This window comes from Microchirus variegatus, assembly GCF_963457635.1.
Source record: "Microchirus variegatus genome assembly, chromosome: 11".
NCBI classification, from domain to species: domain Eukaryota; kingdom Metazoa; phylum Chordata; class Actinopteri; order Pleuronectiformes; family Soleidae; genus Microchirus; species Microchirus variegatus.
Window position 1 is genome coordinate 14,844,345 of NC_139812.1, and position 16,412 is coordinate 14,860,756.

The following is a 16,412-nucleotide window of genomic DNA, read 5'->3' on the forward strand; positions in this document are numbered from 1 at the left end:
ATCTGTAGTTGTCCAAACAGTGCATACTTCTGCTGTTATGTGGATAGAATAAGCTTTACCAGTAAGATAAAAAAAACAACTTGTAAATTATTTTGCAAATCCTAATGGTCGATGATTGACCGACTAAAAGTAATGGCTATGTGGTTGAAATAAATAGTTAACTCTTTAATACAAACAGTGCACTTTGCAGTACCGTAATTATGCCACCATTTGTGCTATCGGAAAAATTCTGACCGTTTCGGAAAGCTGCGAAGTTGCACGTCAAAGAACAGCATGTGATTATTACGGTAGTTTCACTCACGCTGTTGCAGGAAGCCGGCGAATCAGCGCCATTGTCGCCAGTAAGGGAAGAAGTGGAAAAACGGTTGTGCATAGTTTCTATTTTATGGCCTGTTTCTTTAACATTGAGACAAAAACTCCAGAAATGTTGTTTTATACTGTTCAAATAATTGCAAAAGCATTCACTCACAGGCCCTTTTATGGTTAAAATAAGCGAAGTCCAGACAGGCATTTTTAGGCTTAGGTGTTGAAGGGTTGATTCATGAAAAAACTGGTTGTCAAATAATACGTTTTAACCAAATAGACCCTGTTTTTGTCTACTGTGTTCAAACAAATATTGTTGAGAATTATATGTATATTGTACTTATGTGTTTGTCAATCACTGGCCTACACAACACATCGCATCATTATAGCAGAATCCAGATTTCTTACAGTGAAATATGATGCCTTCTATGCAGCCAGCAGAGACTGATAATCTCTGCAGACTCGTGTATTATTTCAACGCACAAAGATCTCAACATTATGTCTAAGGAAGTCGGAAGAGAAGGGGAATCAAAAGCAGCAGCTGCTGTTTCACATTAAAGTTCCTGGACCGACAGAGAAAGACGTAACACTTCAGCCAAGAAGGAAATGTAGCATTCTGGCCAAAGTGTTTGATGATGTGTGGTGCGATTGAGTTACTGACAGTTTCCCACTGTGGTTTAAACAAAGAAAACCTGATGACAAAGCAGAAACAGCTAATGCAAAGCATTTGTCAGTTTTGTCAGTTTTTTTTTTTTTGAAAGCAACCAGAAAAACAGGGAAGACGGGGCATAACATGAGACAAAATGATTTTGCAAGAATCAAGGAAAGTGTTCCATTGCTTTTTGGTAGATGTTCTGCTCATTTCCAATCTTGATGAACATGCTTTTTATACTCCCGTCCCTTCCTTCTTGTTGAGATGCGTTAAAAAATAACACAGGAGGCCACAGAGATTAGCTTCCTCAGTTTGGCTGTGTGTGTGTAATCAAGTTATTAAAAAAACACTCCTCTTTAAATAAATAGAAGCAAAGAGAATGAGAAGCAGATATGAAGGGTATATGATATGTAGCTGGAGACCAGAGTGATAATGTGAAAGACACTTGCATATGTTACATGTCGTTACATTACAGTCATATTTCCATCTGGTCATCGAACCTACTGCAGTGTAGTTGGTGTTAAAATGAAGGCCTCCAGGCAACAGACATAACCACTGTTTGTTTTTAGGCCTTAGTCTGCAAGCAAAACCACTTGTCATTAGATATTAAACCAGGCTTAAACCGAGCTTATTGGAGGACAGTGAAAAACACGTTGGATAGGTTGAGCAGAAATAAATGACTAAACCTCTTTTTGTGTTTGGTAAATCAGGTTTGATGTCAAACATCCTGTTACGTTCAGGAGCCACCTCTGCCTTTAATTTTGGCTTTACCGTGTGGCTTAAGGCCACATTATACTTCTCCATGCGTTATCCGACTGCGTAAACACGGAGACCCCCTCGAGCCTTCATAATTCTCCGCCGTGGTGACAGGTATGCACTGCAATTTACCGCCCAATCAGTAGGGGTCGCTATGCTAGGTTGTTGTGCTTTTGGCTACAGTACAGTCTCTCTCAGAGCAATGGCGTCCAAGAGAGAAAGACTGTTGTTGTTGTTGCAGAGGAATAACATTGAAACAGTGGCCGTTTCTCACTTTACTGTGTCCCGGAACGCAGTTTTAAGATAATTTGAGGCGAGAAATTAGCCATTTAGAGTCTAAACATGTGGTGTGTGTATTAAGTATGACGTATGTATAGTTTGGCAGTGGCGTTGTCGGCGGTGATCAGCTCCGCCTCTGTGGACGCTCGGTGCGCACTGTGGACGCTCGGTGCGCACTGTGGCCGGCACAGAGCAGCGTTAGCTCGGCCTGTCCTGAGGACCAATCGGAGCCCTTGCCATCTCCGTTGTCCCTTGACGGAGTGAAGGACACAATACACAATATTTCGTGCAGCCGGCAGACAAGGCAGAGGCTCTCCATCGACGCAGAGGGCTCTGTGTAACCTACGCAGAGCACTTTACGCAGGAGTATAAATTGGGCTTTACTCACTGTAGCTTTTTTACGACCATACCTAATCTCTTCTTCTGTTCGTCTTAATCGATGACGCCTTCTCTGTTTTTGACAGTTCCTGCACTTTAGTAGAGATTTCCCACTGTGCTCGTTACGTCTGACACCCAGTAATATAGTCATTAAGTTCAGACAGCAAGGGAACGTTAGTCGTCAAATTTCCAGCATGTATAAAAATCAAAAAATCTGACTTTTGCTTTGTAACATTTGGAAAATAGATGCAGAAATAAAAATGTAAAAATGGGGAAGTGGGGAAATTAGTATAATAGAAAAAAATTCATCAACCTCAATTTAAATGACAATTTTGGCACTTCAGAAGTGCTTTTCTAGTGTTCCACCCCCCACACGCGTACGATAAACGCTTTCATACATCACATCAGAACAATACACGCTCTTACATTGATGGCACAGACAACAGGACAATTTGGGTTTCACAGTCTTGTCCAAACTGCAGAATAATAACGGCTTTGCTTGGCTCATTCTGTGCTTAGATGCTGGAGGCACAAAAAAAATGGTTCAAATTTGAGGTAGACGTCCAATTTTTAATCACAGGCATTGGCTTTTTATGATTTATTTATCAGTCAGTTTTTACAAATTGTGCATCTTTGTTCTCAGAAAATTGGTGAATGTTGCTAAGAAAAAAACCCCAATAACTTTCTATTTCATGTGTTTAATATTTAATTTATAAATCTTTTTTTTAATCAAAACTTCTGTACATGGCAGGCATAAAATATAGACCGGAGAGACAGACCATTGGTGTTGTTCAATAAATGATTACTGAAGTTAGCAATTTTTGTATTGTTTGTTATCATTTAGCAAATGGAGGAAAAAAGCAAAGATCAGCCAATTATATGGTCCTTAAAAAAAATAGTCGGCATCAGTTACCAGCCATTGGCTGCACTGAGTTTTCAATTATCAGCCACAGAAAATCCCATATTGGTTTACCTCTAGCTCAGAATGATAAAATCTTCCTGGTCCTGGATCTTGTGGCAGCAGCACCTGTGTGCACATGAAACTCTCGGCACATTTCAACATGGAGGAAGTAAATACTGTATAGGTCTAAGTGTGGAGAGATTATCTCTTTCATTTTGAAACATATTCACAAACACATGACACCATGTGTACAAGAGGAGTCGGGTATCTAACCTCCTGCATCTTTTTATTCATTCTGCAGGTTTAGATGTGAAAGTGAAGGAACACATCTTGTAATTATGGACTGTTTCGCATTGTGTTCCATCCTCTTATAACTGTAACCCGTCTATGTCTGCAGGACAATGCAGGATATCGAGAACCCTCAGATCACCTCATGTAACAAGGGAGACCATCACTACCGCAGCTCCCCCAGTAACCAGTCCTCCTCCAGTGATCCAGGTCCGTGCGGCAGCAGCAGCACCTGGTCCCAGCAGCCTGGATATGATGGGTATATTATCACAGCTGTTACTCGTTTAAAAAAAAAAAAAACTCCCTTCAGGAATATGTGGTTTTGCAGTGATGAATGCATCTAGAATCAGTCCCAGCAGCACTATTTTTGAGACCTTGCAATTTGCGAAATGGCAGCAATTTTTCAGCATGAAACGACCAAATCATCAACGCACCTTTGGCCAGTTGTTCCACTATGTGGCCAGAAAGGATACATTGGGAAAAAAGCCGGAGAACCCGGAGAAAACCCACGCACACATGGGGAGAACATGCAAACTCCTTGCAGAAAGACCCTTGTTCCAAAGTTGTTCCACTATGTGGGCAGAATTATTGCAGAAACAAAGTTAATTAAATTTTATAAATCAATTTGAACAGTTTGATAGTGTTGTTTGTCAAGGGAAGTGATGCATGCTAGTTTGTATACTGCATCAGGCTTTTTCAAGTGAAATCATCAGACCTAACTGTACACACTGGCAGTGCAGGGGCGGGTGAGGACAAGATACGTTAATCCAGTCAACCTTCTGACTGGGGTTTTTGAGTACTTTTTTTCAATAGATAGAATTTGTTTACCTTTCAAGTGTTTTGCTCTCTATTCTCAAATCAGAGCTCACTGAAATACTCTTATACTGCTCTCAGTCATATCGAGGTTTGCCGGGCACTGCGCCACACCAGGTGTAACATCTGTCAGACTGAGTCTTGAACATGAGCAGAATCCATCAGAGACCGGTGTCTGTCTGTAAGCGGTTACACGCCGTGACAAGAGGCTTAGCTTCACACTGTTGCTTTTCTGTCAGAAGCTTCAAAAGTGCACTGAACTCTCAGGGATCGCCATGGCCTGTCAGAGCTGCCATGATGCCGAACAACACACACATGCTGACTGGCCCATTGATTTCCAGTAAAAGTCTGTGTTAAAGATCATGAGACGCCGCGGTCTCTGCTCATCTCCTGTAACCTTTATTAGCTCTTTATGGTTTAATTAAGACCTGCTTTGAAAAATGTGCTGCTCTTTCCCTTTTGTCAACGCAGAGAGAGGTCCGTGCATAGCGTCTAATGAAAGGAAGTCTCTTGTCAGCATTGTCTGGCAGCTTTTTTTTTTATTATATTAGAAGCTCACGTCAAGTGGTTTCATCCTCAAAGGATCTTCAGCTAATTGCTGTCTGTGTTAAATCCTTTCTCCACGTAGAGTAAAGACCTGATTCTAAAGGCAAAAAGTAATTTATAACCCTCTTTTCTTTTTGCAGATGCCCCTCCCCTATTCTTCATGAGCATGCAGGGGACATGCAGAGTGGCGATGGGGAGATCCACAGGGAAAGAGAGCCCACACTTGAAAGGACCAGATCTGCAGGTGATTCTCTTTGCTTAGATTCAAGTAACCAGGTGTATATTATATCTAAAAACACTGTGTGTGTTGTTTTAAAAGGCACAGTAACCCAGGGCTTTTATCACATGCTCTTGTTTGTCTGTTCACACCTGCTACTTCCTTTACTCTAACCTTGTTGTTCTTGTTGGTGCACAGAAGCCAAATGGCACATTCCCTCCACTAAGATCCTCAACCCTCTGAAGCAAAGAGAAGGAGGAAAAGACTCACCGAACAAGCTGTCCAGGGTAAATAAGTGACCTACTTTCACCTCAGTTTGACAGAAGCTACCCACATGGAATGGAAGTGTTTTCCAAATTTGTTGTCAGCTTTGCTTTAAGGGGCACGGGATTTAAAATTTTAATGCAGCCTCGACTGCATATGTGCCGCATTTAGACGGGAGTGTTTTTTTTTTGCTCTGCACTGTCAGACCTTCTTCACCCACGCTGTTGTTTAAATCAGGGTGATTGTCCTTGTTTACGATATTTACAGCAATCACCGTTTCAATTTTGATGTTCAACCTCATGCCGCCACCCCAACCGCTATTTGCACTTGTCATTGTCCCTTCATCAGCCTGCTAACAGGCGTCTCATCTCCTCACCATTTGTGGTTGCCTCACATTTTTCTAGGACACATTTTTCCTAGAAGGTTGAATATATAAGCGTTTCATTCTCTCATCCTCCCCTTTTCCCTATTCCCTGCTATCTCATTTATTTTTTGGGGGCCCATGTGCCCACTCCTTTTACTTTCTCTTTGATGCTGGAGGCTGGTGCATACAGCTAACATCTTCTGTCTGCACGCTCTGCATGTATTGCTTTAACCTAAGGCCAGTGGATATAATTTTAAACCAGTCTCCTTATATACAGAGCTTGTGTTGTCAAACCAGAGTAGCTGTTTTTTTTGATGTGACATGATTTAAGTTGCTTCCGTAAATTAGCGGTGTTTAACATAGAATAATGAAGAAAAAACATGAGCACTCACAGTCCTGAGGTCAGAGTTTCTATAATAAAACATTGTTTAAGTTTTTTGGGCCGGTTTTTGAAGGGGGATTTGGGTCTCAAACAAATTGACTTACAACGCTGCTACAATCCAACATCGTGGATCAACTTAAGCCTTGTTTATACTCGCATGAGACATCATGGCGTTGACCTCCACAGCAAGCACTGAGGATAAACAGGAAGCCATTTAGATAATGTCTGCTAATGCATATAATGGCTTCTCCCCCCCCAAACATTGTAAGCTTCTCTTATTTATTTATTTATTTTTTGCACATTTGAGTTGACTTTTCACACCTCCACACATCTAATAGTAAAAGAAGTAAAAGAGATGTGTGATAGATGTGGGAAGTCTCTGTGTCTCGCACAGTGTTTGACACGGTTTACGTGAAACTTCCCTGTGTTTCTCCAGAAACATCTGGTCAGTACAGCTGCTTATAAAGACAAACACATTGGATGTGACCAAGGGAAAGTTTGCCAAATTGGCCAGTCTAATGCTTCCATTGTTTGAGCATAGTTCAGAGAAAAACTCAGACATGCACAACAGAGCACCGCAACAACTTTTGGAGCCCTCGCACCCACCCAGTGTTGACAATGTCATTTTTGATCCACAAATCCGCATAAACCAGTGATAGCTCTGGCTTTTTGATAAGAAAGTAGTAGATGAAAATATTACGCACCCCATTTTTAATGGATTTTATAGATTCCTCATATTTGGCAGTCTGTATCTTCTGTTTGCAATTCTCTGCTTGTCAGACAGATTCGAGGGCTGTTGCTGCAGTCACAGTCACATTAACATGTGATGATTAAACCCTCCTTTCTTTTGTATTGAACATTTTAACAGCCGTCACAAAAAAAAAATATCTGCAGCTGCTGCTTTGCCTCATCTGATTTACTGCATTATCTCGCTCACTTGTCTCTGTCTCTGTTTCTGTTTCTGTCTCTGTACCAGACGGGTGATAAAAACTCAAGCCACTCAAGTAGCAACACCCTATCAAGCAACGCCTCCAGTAACAGCGACGACAAGCACTTTGGCTCTGGAGACTTGATGGACCCGGAGATGCTGGGCCTCACTTACATCAAAGGGGCGTCCACCGACAGCGGCATCGACACTAATCCCTGCATGGCCCCTGGGGCTCGGGTGCTGCTGCAGTCCAGGATGGGAGAGCAGGGACACCAATGGGTGTCGGAGCAACACGAGGACAGGACATCAGAAGAGGACCATGGGAAACTGTATTTACCGCAGGGCTATGCTTCTGCCATTATGTCTAGTCATGGAACGGAGGGCAGCATTGGAGACCTTAGTGAGATCTCTTCCCATTCAAGGTATCGTGCAGAAACAGCTGTGTTTTATTTCTTTTAAATGACCAGTTAAATGTGTAATTTCCTTGTTTTCCTTTCTCCTACTGTTGGGTTAAAATAAAGACAATATGGACTTAATGTGTAAACACTGTAGTAGCGTACATACATGACCAGTGGGCTATGAAATTATATTTTAAAGCCTCTGCAGTCACCACATTCAATGAAATCAAACACACATGGGGGAGTTTGAATAGTCTGAGAGCATTTTCTCCATGCCTGGAAGCATTGAATCTGTGACGATCTGGCATCTCACAAGGACACTTAATGTCCTTCAAAATTCACAGTATTCACCTCTCTATGTTTGGTGGCTTATGGCAGTGGCAACATTGATGTTTTTTCCTTCTCTATGGTTAATTGCTTTATTCTGCTGTGACTCAATCCTTGTGTGTTGGTGTCATTGAAAAAAAAATCACCCTTTTTCTAGGGGACATGGCTCGGAGCGCAGTACACTGTGTTCAAACTTGCATACGTGCGTTCACACAAACACTAGCACTGCCACCCTTTTCCATCCATTGACTGGCCTGTTAAACAAGCGCGTGCACAAAAGAATGGTTTCTCGCTGTTGACCTTTTCACCCCTTCCAAGCCCCCCCCACCACTCCCGACCCACAGCCTCACTCCTCCAGCTGTGCTGAAGCTGGTGGGTGGGGCTGCTATCAGGTGGGAGCAACGTGGGGGGTTTCCTCGTGCCATAGTCCGAGTTCTCCTCACCAGACTGGGGCCCATCTGGGAAAGAGGAAGGTTGTCAGAGATGGTTGGCCCTGGAGCCACTCACAATCTGTCTTTATGAAATAGAATGCCTTTCTATTTATTTATGCCATACAGGATTATGTTACCGCAATCTGTTCAGATCATTGAGCTGTGTGGGAGGTGTCAGAACTGTCCAGTCAAGGATATCAGTCGGAAAGTAGGAAAGAGCACATGCCATCACCTCGACTGTTCCAGTGCCACCCACCTCTTCATTTAATGGTCTTTGACACCTGAGTGTCAGATGAACAAACAGAGGAACAGTAGGAGGACAATTTGTGGGGTGTGGCCCAAGTGGAGATTAGCTTCCCGTGGTGATGCCTAAAATTTGCAAATGACAACAACATCAGATACAGTTTGTGGTGTGGTGCACACAGATCCCAACAGTCGTATAGTGGATTGAAACCACTTGGTGGAAAAAGAAAATGTTGTCCTGATTTTAATGCACTGAACCTTTAATCTGTCTTGTCAGGTGATATTTGACTTAATAGTGAAAGGACAAAGTGCAGCAGGAGCAGACACATCCATATAGACTGGATGTGAGTCATATTCCAATATAGGCTAGAGGCAGATTAGCTGGAATACGCTTATATGTGGACGGAAAAATTAATTATGTCGCCGTGAGTCAACAGCAGCGTTAAGCTCCGAGAATTATTTTTGAGTTAAAAATCATCCCCATTTCTCAACATGAAAACTAGATGCTTCTGTTTGTGGTTTTTCCTCATTTTTCATACTTTGTTTTGCTTCTTATGTTTTCATTTATTTTGTCTGTTTTTTTAATTCATTCATTCATTCATTCATTCATTCATTTTTGAGTTACATTATGCTTTTTTTGTTGTTGTTGTTTTTCTTGCTGTCTGATTAGTGGCTCACACCATTCTGGCAGTCCGCTCGCCCGTGGGGCCAGATACTGTATGTCAGCTGACTCCTCCAAGGTGTACACCATTCCTCAGACCAGCAATTCAGGGCCAGAGCCAGAGCAGGGGCCTATTTCAGAGGCCTGTGGACAGACACTGCCAGAGCCTGAACTGCCAGTGGGTATGAAGAGGACTGATGATGATGATGGTGATGGTGATGATGATGATGATGAAGCCCAAAGCACTGAGGGACCTCCCAACATTTCAGAGTGTGGGTGAGTGTGTGTGTGTGTGGGTGTGTGTAGAGGTGTGGATGCACGTTAATATCACATAAACAGAGCAGGACTTAGTGCAGTTTGGCAGCTGGTTCACTTTCAAGCACAGTATGAACTTTCAGTTGCTCGGGGACTCTCAATCAAAAATGTTAACAAAAGAGCTATTTTAATGGGAAGCATGGGATCATGGGAATTGTTCTCTCGTCTGGTTCCCCCTGTGCATTTGAGCTTTACTGGGGCTTCGGCAGCAGAACGCGCACCAAACAGCAGTGAGATTTCTTGATTCATATTTGATAAATACATACAATGAAATAAAAATAACAAAAGAAAACACACTGGCTAATTTGTAGTACTGAATATTTCCTTCTTCATGCTGATGTTTCATCGGGGCTTTGACTCTGACGTTACAGCAGAGAGGTGTAAAGCAAATCACCAAAAAAGCGCAGAATGCTACCTTGAAAGGAAAAAAGGTTTCTCTCAGTGCCACACAACAAGAAGGTTGCTTGTTTGCGTCCCAGTTTGCATCTTTCTGTGTGGAGCTTGCATGTTTTCCTTGTGTGTGCATGGGTTTTCTTCCAGTTTTGTCCCACATTTCCAAAAACATGCAGAGGTTAATTGGACACTACTGCAGACTGGTTAGATGTCCAGGGTGTACCCTGCCTTTCGCCTTATGCCAACTGGGATTGGCATCAGAAGCCCCGCGACCTTCATGTGGAGGATAAAGTGGTAGACAATGAATGAATGAATGTTCCCCTCAGTGTCGGGCCGTTTCCTCCCAGACTCACTATTGCACTTGTGCAAAACCCATTCCAGCACAAGTGTCCCTCCATCGGCCCACCCAGAGTGCATTAACTGGCCTTGATTGAAACTGACAACCACAAAATAAATAAGCTCAATGAAGCCGCTGACATAATACACTTGGCACATGTCACTTGTGGTTATTGATTGTTCCCGTGAAGCCCTGTCCCTGTGGATTTTTTGTGCTGAGCCGCTACCAGATCAGCATCTCTGCTTGGGAGCATCTAATCTACAGAGCAGAGACATCAGCCGCACTGTGCCTTGCAGAAATAGCAGTACAACAAGCACAGCTAGGTTCAGAACATATACTCTCATCAGACTTGATATGAGCACAGATGACCCACTGCATCTGTCTCATGATTAAATGGTTTATCGTAGCCGGCTTTGACTTGTGTGTGTGAGTGCAGGTTGTTTGTGTGAGTTTGCTTGGGGCATATTTGTGAGGGAAGAATGTGCAGTTTGCCCCTGGTAGAAACCCCTGGCTCTTCCTCCCGAGTAATTTCATTCAGGCTATGAAATTTGCCACTTAAGGCTCGTGTGATTGATCGCATGCACTGAAGTCATTTTCTGCCAACTTATGAAAAAGCTCCATAATCAAGTTATCTTTCCCCATTGTTTGTTTATGTATTCCTACGGTTTTATTCCATCTTACATAACAGTACCTCGTGATGAATGTTATAATGATACACAAAGATATTGTTCTAACATAATGAAGCCCCCCCCGCCCTCCTCCCAACACTGCATGTAATGCTGGATTTGTAAAAATGCTCCCTAACGCTCAGCTCTTTCTTTCTCGCTTCTGCTTCTTGTTCCAGAGGAGCGGAGAGCTTGTTAGCCTTCCTTCTCAAAATGCTACATGAGCGTTCAAGGTACAAAGTCACTTAAAGTGAACCCAGTGTGGCCCTGATCTGACCCAGTCCACCCTCCACCCCCCCTCCCATGTCCCAAGACCACCACCCCGTTCCTCTGTAATGTGCTGGCTGAGCCATGTGGCACATGCTGAGAGTGGAAGGCGACCAGCTGTGGCTCAGTGGCTGTGACATTTCTGCTTTATCTCCCACCGATTGTCTGTTCTGTCTGTCAGACCCTGATATTACCTGTCTCTTGCTAAAGATATAAGCACATTTCTGAAATTACTGCAAAATTAAATTTCTAAAATTCGTGACCTTATCATTGTTCCACTCTCCCCTTAATCACAGATTGATTCTAAACAAATTGTACAATAACAGAGAGACGCTTAACACCAAGCGGTGAGTAAACACAACAGTTAGCCTGGAGAACAGAGCAATTGTTTTGGAGCCAGAAATCTCATAGATCAGTCAGAATGCTTCTGGCAATACCCATCTATGTATTTAGGGCTTGGTTACCATGGCGCCAAAGGCTTAAACCGGGGACACTCTCAGCAATAGTGTCTCTAGGTAACCATCAAAGCCAGGCTGTCCCATCATCTCACCGTCTAGTGTGTCCCCCCGTGGCCATCTAGCACCCTGCCAACATCACTCAGTGTGTCGTGCTCACAGACGGCTCACTAAAAGCAGAGGTCTCACAGCTCACATGACTTCAGCAGCCAGGTCGGCCGCATCCTCCCTTCACTGTTGTGTCTTCGAATGTTTAATCTGTCATGAAAACCTCTTTTTTCTCCTCCCTCTTGCAGTGTTTGGCTTTGTTCTTCACAGTCTTTTTAACCCTAGTTTTAACACCAAGAGATTTAACATTGTCATGCTGGAAATACTTTTTCCTCCCTGTCCGACCCTGTTACCCCACCATCACCTGACTAGCAATGTACAGGGAGGCACCTGTTGTTGGCATGCTAAGACAGAGTTCACCTGAACCCCTTTGTCTGATAATGACATTATCTTCTAAATGGCAGGGGCCACCTTTCAATCCATGCTGCGATGGCTTAAGGCCTCCCTTGCAGATTGCAATCTTGTGATTATTCTGACGTGCTCTGCTCTTCTGTGCTCTGTGTATTTTCCACAGACAGCTGTATGCACAGGAGGCTGCCTGCCGGCTCCAGGCTTCTGAGCAGGATGGAGAGTCACTGCAGAGGCTCTCAAAAGAAGAATACCTTAAAATGATGTTGCCTGACAGCCCTCCGGGAGAGGACAGGTCTCGGAAGGTGAGGTCATTGTGGCTGGATGACTAACTAAAGCCGCTGTGTGTAACTGTTGTTGATTTTTGTCATTAATAATGTTGTTATTCTGGCTCAGTTTGGTCTTTGTGAACTGAGTTGACGTAAAAGATGATTTGTATGTATTCATCTGAAAAAGGAAACTTGTCGTTGGCCACTTCTTTGTGTTTTCAGTCATACTCCAAACTGTGTGCAGCTGTCTCGCTTTACTAGCACCGTGTTGCCTCAGTCTGTCGTGGCATAAAATTAATCACTTCCTGTGTGCTGTGTGAAAATGTCAAAGGGCAACAAGAGATTAAACACAGAGAAAACACAGTGAGAATAGTGCGGAGCTGACGAGCGTAATCAGCACTGTGTAAACTCGGTTAACAATCATTTGAATGTCCAGAACCTCTTAAGGAATAATTTTAATAATACATTTTTGAAATTCAGGAAATGATCCATTTGCCCTGATGCACTTTGACAGTGAGCTGACTTTCTTCTCAAAAACAAAAAGTATCTCGGAATGACTTGGAATGTACCATCATAATAGTTGGCATTGCCCTGAACAAGGATCCGTTGAAAATATTTGCAAACTTTTTAAGGAATAATTTTAATGATTTTTTTAAAATTCAGGAAATGATCCATTTGCCCTGATGCACTTTGACAGTGAGCTGACTTTCTTCTCAAAAACAAAAAGTATCAGAGCCATTGAAATATTTGCAAACCTCTTAAGGAATAATTTTAATTAATTTTTTAATGAAATTACTTACTGTTACTTTTGGTGGTTTTGGTTTACGAAAATTCCTGGGGTTAGCCAGATTGATACATAATATATTAATACAAAACGTCATAAAACAGACTTAGATCTGACCACATCATAACCATAAAGTCAGCTGTGAAGTCATTCTGTCAGTCTGCTGATCTAAACAGAGCTGTACTGATGTACTGGCAGCGCATCAGTTGTCACCAGCAAACTCACATGTTCACTGAGTCGACAACAGTGACTGATGGAAGGGAAAAAAACAAACTGTCTTTGTAAACAAAGGATTATTATTATATTATCATTCTAATTTTTTGAACAAGCGTAGGAAAAAACCTGCTGATTCTCCGTAGCAATGATTGAAAGCATGGTGTCACATCACTGTAAGGACCCCACAGATATCCCCTCTTGCTGATTAACAGCCATTTCACATTCAAGGGCAGAACCAGAGCAGGTAACCTTTTGCTACGAAGCAAGTAAAAGCAGTCAAACATCTGCTGCTTCTTATCTGTGGCCCTGCTGCTGCTGAGCACCAGAACCAATCATTCTTGTCTCTCCCAGCACATGACTCTTTCATTCCCAGCTGACTTGTACTGAGTGTTTGGTTAATTTAATTTATAATGGACCGGAGTTTGATCAGTCAGGATGTCATGGATTAAAGGCAGGAAGTCGCGGAGAGTGCATCGATGTTTGATGATCTGGGGTCCTGCAGACTCTATTAATTGCATCTTGAGTTCCCGTCCCATATCCCCCCCCCCATCCCCCATCCATTATCTACAAGGAAGAGACCCGGGAGACATACAAATGGACTATTTTTGGATGATGCTCAATTCTAATACAAATGCACTGCATCCCCTGAGAAGACTAGCATGTGCTCAGGCACATCCTGGCCCTGTGTCTGTGACATGAAGCAGCACACTGCACTGATTAGTTTGTCTTGCTGTCATGCACTGTTGTTCACAGTATATAAAATGTCATACTTATAAGAGAACAAGTCTAAAATGAAAGCGGGTGTATCAGGCCCTTCATTCAGCTCTGTTCCGTTTCCCACAGAGAAGGAAAAGTGCAGTAACCAGCACAGAGGTGCTGGATGCTGCCTGTTGGATTCAAAGAGCCAGTACGGTCTTTGTTGTAATCGCACTCTCTCGTCTGTTTCAGTGCAATAATGCCGTGTGTGTGGAAAAGCAATCTGGGAGAGAGATCCATGTGGGGAGGGCACAATGCCAGACACAAGCATATACACATCTGATATCAATGAACACATACTGTTCTTTTCTGGGAGCAGCTTCACTGGGGCTGCATGTTTTCAATCATCAGCGAGCACGTAAAGGAATCAAATTACAGTAATGACAATGTTGGAAACGCCATTGATTTATCTCTGATTTAATGGAACCCGACTCACTTAGTCTCCCAAGTAATTAAAGAGAGTATACAGTAAAGGTTAATGTGTGAGTTAGTTCAGTAGTCACCCATTGTCAGTCTTTGTGTGGGTGAGCAGGTGCACGGAGACTTTCCTTGCCAGCTGCAGCGTCCACTGGGACGCCCTTCCACAGACAGGCAGAGTATTGTGTGGCTGACGTAAAGGAAAGGCCGCTCACAGCTTATTCTCCCACAGCATTCCTCTTTGAACCTCCTGTGGGAAAGAAAAAAAAAAGCATTTGAAAAGGTGGTTGTCCAACACATCCTCCCATGTGGCACGTCAAAGCTGGCTGTTGTCTTTGTTCAATGTGTGCAGCAGGGGAAAAAGTCGGGGGGAAATCAGGCAAAATCTCAGTGGATGTGTCACTGCTGCCTGGATTGATAAGAGTGTTGCTGTTGTACAGAAGAATACAAGATTAAAGGTTATATCAGGTTGAGCCTGTTGGCAGCCGAGGTGCGTTTTAGACACGTTAAAATAATCCATAATCTTGCAGGTTTAATTAAGTCAATATTCGGTGCGTATTGTGCACAGCAGGTTGTGTTAACCTGTGCCAGTATCTGTTAAGACAGCCTAATTTTGAACTTCAGATAAAAAAAAAAACCCTGTCCTCGTGTTTCTGAAAAACACTAAGCTCTATCGCAAATGCTTTCATTTACCGTGACTCAATTTACAGAAGCTCTAAATCTGCAATTTTTGCTTTCTATAGAAGTGCAGCAAATCCTGTTTAAATATGTTTTGATGAGTGAGAACCTTATAGGCTCTAATCTTGTAAAGCTGGGTGGGAAGACTAGCAATAAGAGGCGACCATGTTCAGTCAAAGATGTTGTGTATGAACGCTGAATTCCAGTATTTGTCTTTATACTACATGTTTGTTAAACTCTCACCATGCGATTAGTGCGTCTTTGAAATGGAGATGGGCTGGGTGTTGGCTTGTGGGGACACCAGACTAACGTTGGTTACAGCTGGGAAGCCAAAGGCAGGCATTTACCCATCTTGCCAACTGCCCCGCATATCATTTGTGGTGACTTTTGATGTCACTCCAGCAATATTTATGCGAGCTAAACGGGACAATGATGGATGGGATTGGTGTTTGTGGTTTTGTGTGTTTAAACAAGAGCTTCTCTGTGAAAACTATCGCCACGGTCGTGAAACTCAAGCATCTACACGGCCTCTTTCCGTTGTCGGAAGACATCCCTCACAGTGTTGCCGTTCGAACGCTCTGGAGCATTCACAATGTGCACATCCAATATTAATAAGAACTTCATAACCACAGCTTCACAGATTTGTTCTCATTGGATTTATTTCAGTTTGTAAACATGCAAACTTGTTCTGAGCACCACCGTATGCTGGAGTTTAGTTAAAGTGCAATTTCACTTTTTTTTTCCATCTTGGCTTTTTCCATTCCCTTACATCAGGGTTTCTCACTCCTGGTCCTGGGGAGCCACTGTCCTGCATGTTTTAGGTGTTTCCCTGCTCCAACACACCTGATTTTAAATAAATGGGTCGTTATTAGGCTTCAGTAGAGCTTACTGAGGAGCTGACCATTTGATTCAGGTGTGTTGGAGCAGGGAAACATCTAAAACATTCAGGACAACAAACTCATGCTAAGGCTGGACAATAATTCAATAACAATATATGTATTGCAATGCAAATTTTCTTCAATATGACAGAGGTTCAAAGGATATTGATATAATGTATGTGCATTATACTTCAAAATATGATTGTAGAAGGGTGCTGATGAATATAGTTGGGTTTGACTTGGATCTACTGTAGATATCCATGCTCAGTCAGCCACTGTGGCTTTTCCAAGAGGCCACTTACTGTCTGCTTTCAGTCAGATGTAGTAACAAGTGTGTAGTTTCCTCGAAAAAAGGTGTTGTTTTAGTATTTAAAGATTTCTCTGGCTGTCCTTGC

The 16,412-nt window shown here is 42.7% G+C and overlaps 1 protein-coding gene across 1 annotated transcript in view; it reads left to right on the plus strand.

The window, feature by feature from the left end:
* The window catches only part of LOC310934236 (signal-induced proliferation-associated 1-like protein 2), a gene marked incomplete at both ends in the record, with an annotated part of 50,880 nt that overhangs the window by 27,905 nt on the left and 6,563 nt on the right, over window positions 1–16,412 (plus strand). The window contains 7 exons of the mRNA XM_083897920.1: window positions 3,667–3,816; window positions 5,057–5,160; window positions 5,332–5,420; window positions 7,120–7,493; window positions 9,141–9,407; window positions 11,021–11,074; window positions 12,186–12,324. Coding sequence (XP_083754046.1) covers window positions 3,667–3,816; window positions 5,057–5,160; window positions 5,332–5,420; window positions 7,120–7,493; window positions 9,141–9,407; window positions 11,021–11,074; window positions 12,186–12,324 — 1,177 coding nt within the window. The remainder of the gene's footprint in view (window positions 1–3,666; window positions 3,817–5,056; window positions 5,161–5,331; window positions 5,421–7,119; window positions 7,494–9,140; window positions 9,408–11,020; window positions 11,075–12,185; window positions 12,325–16,412) is intronic.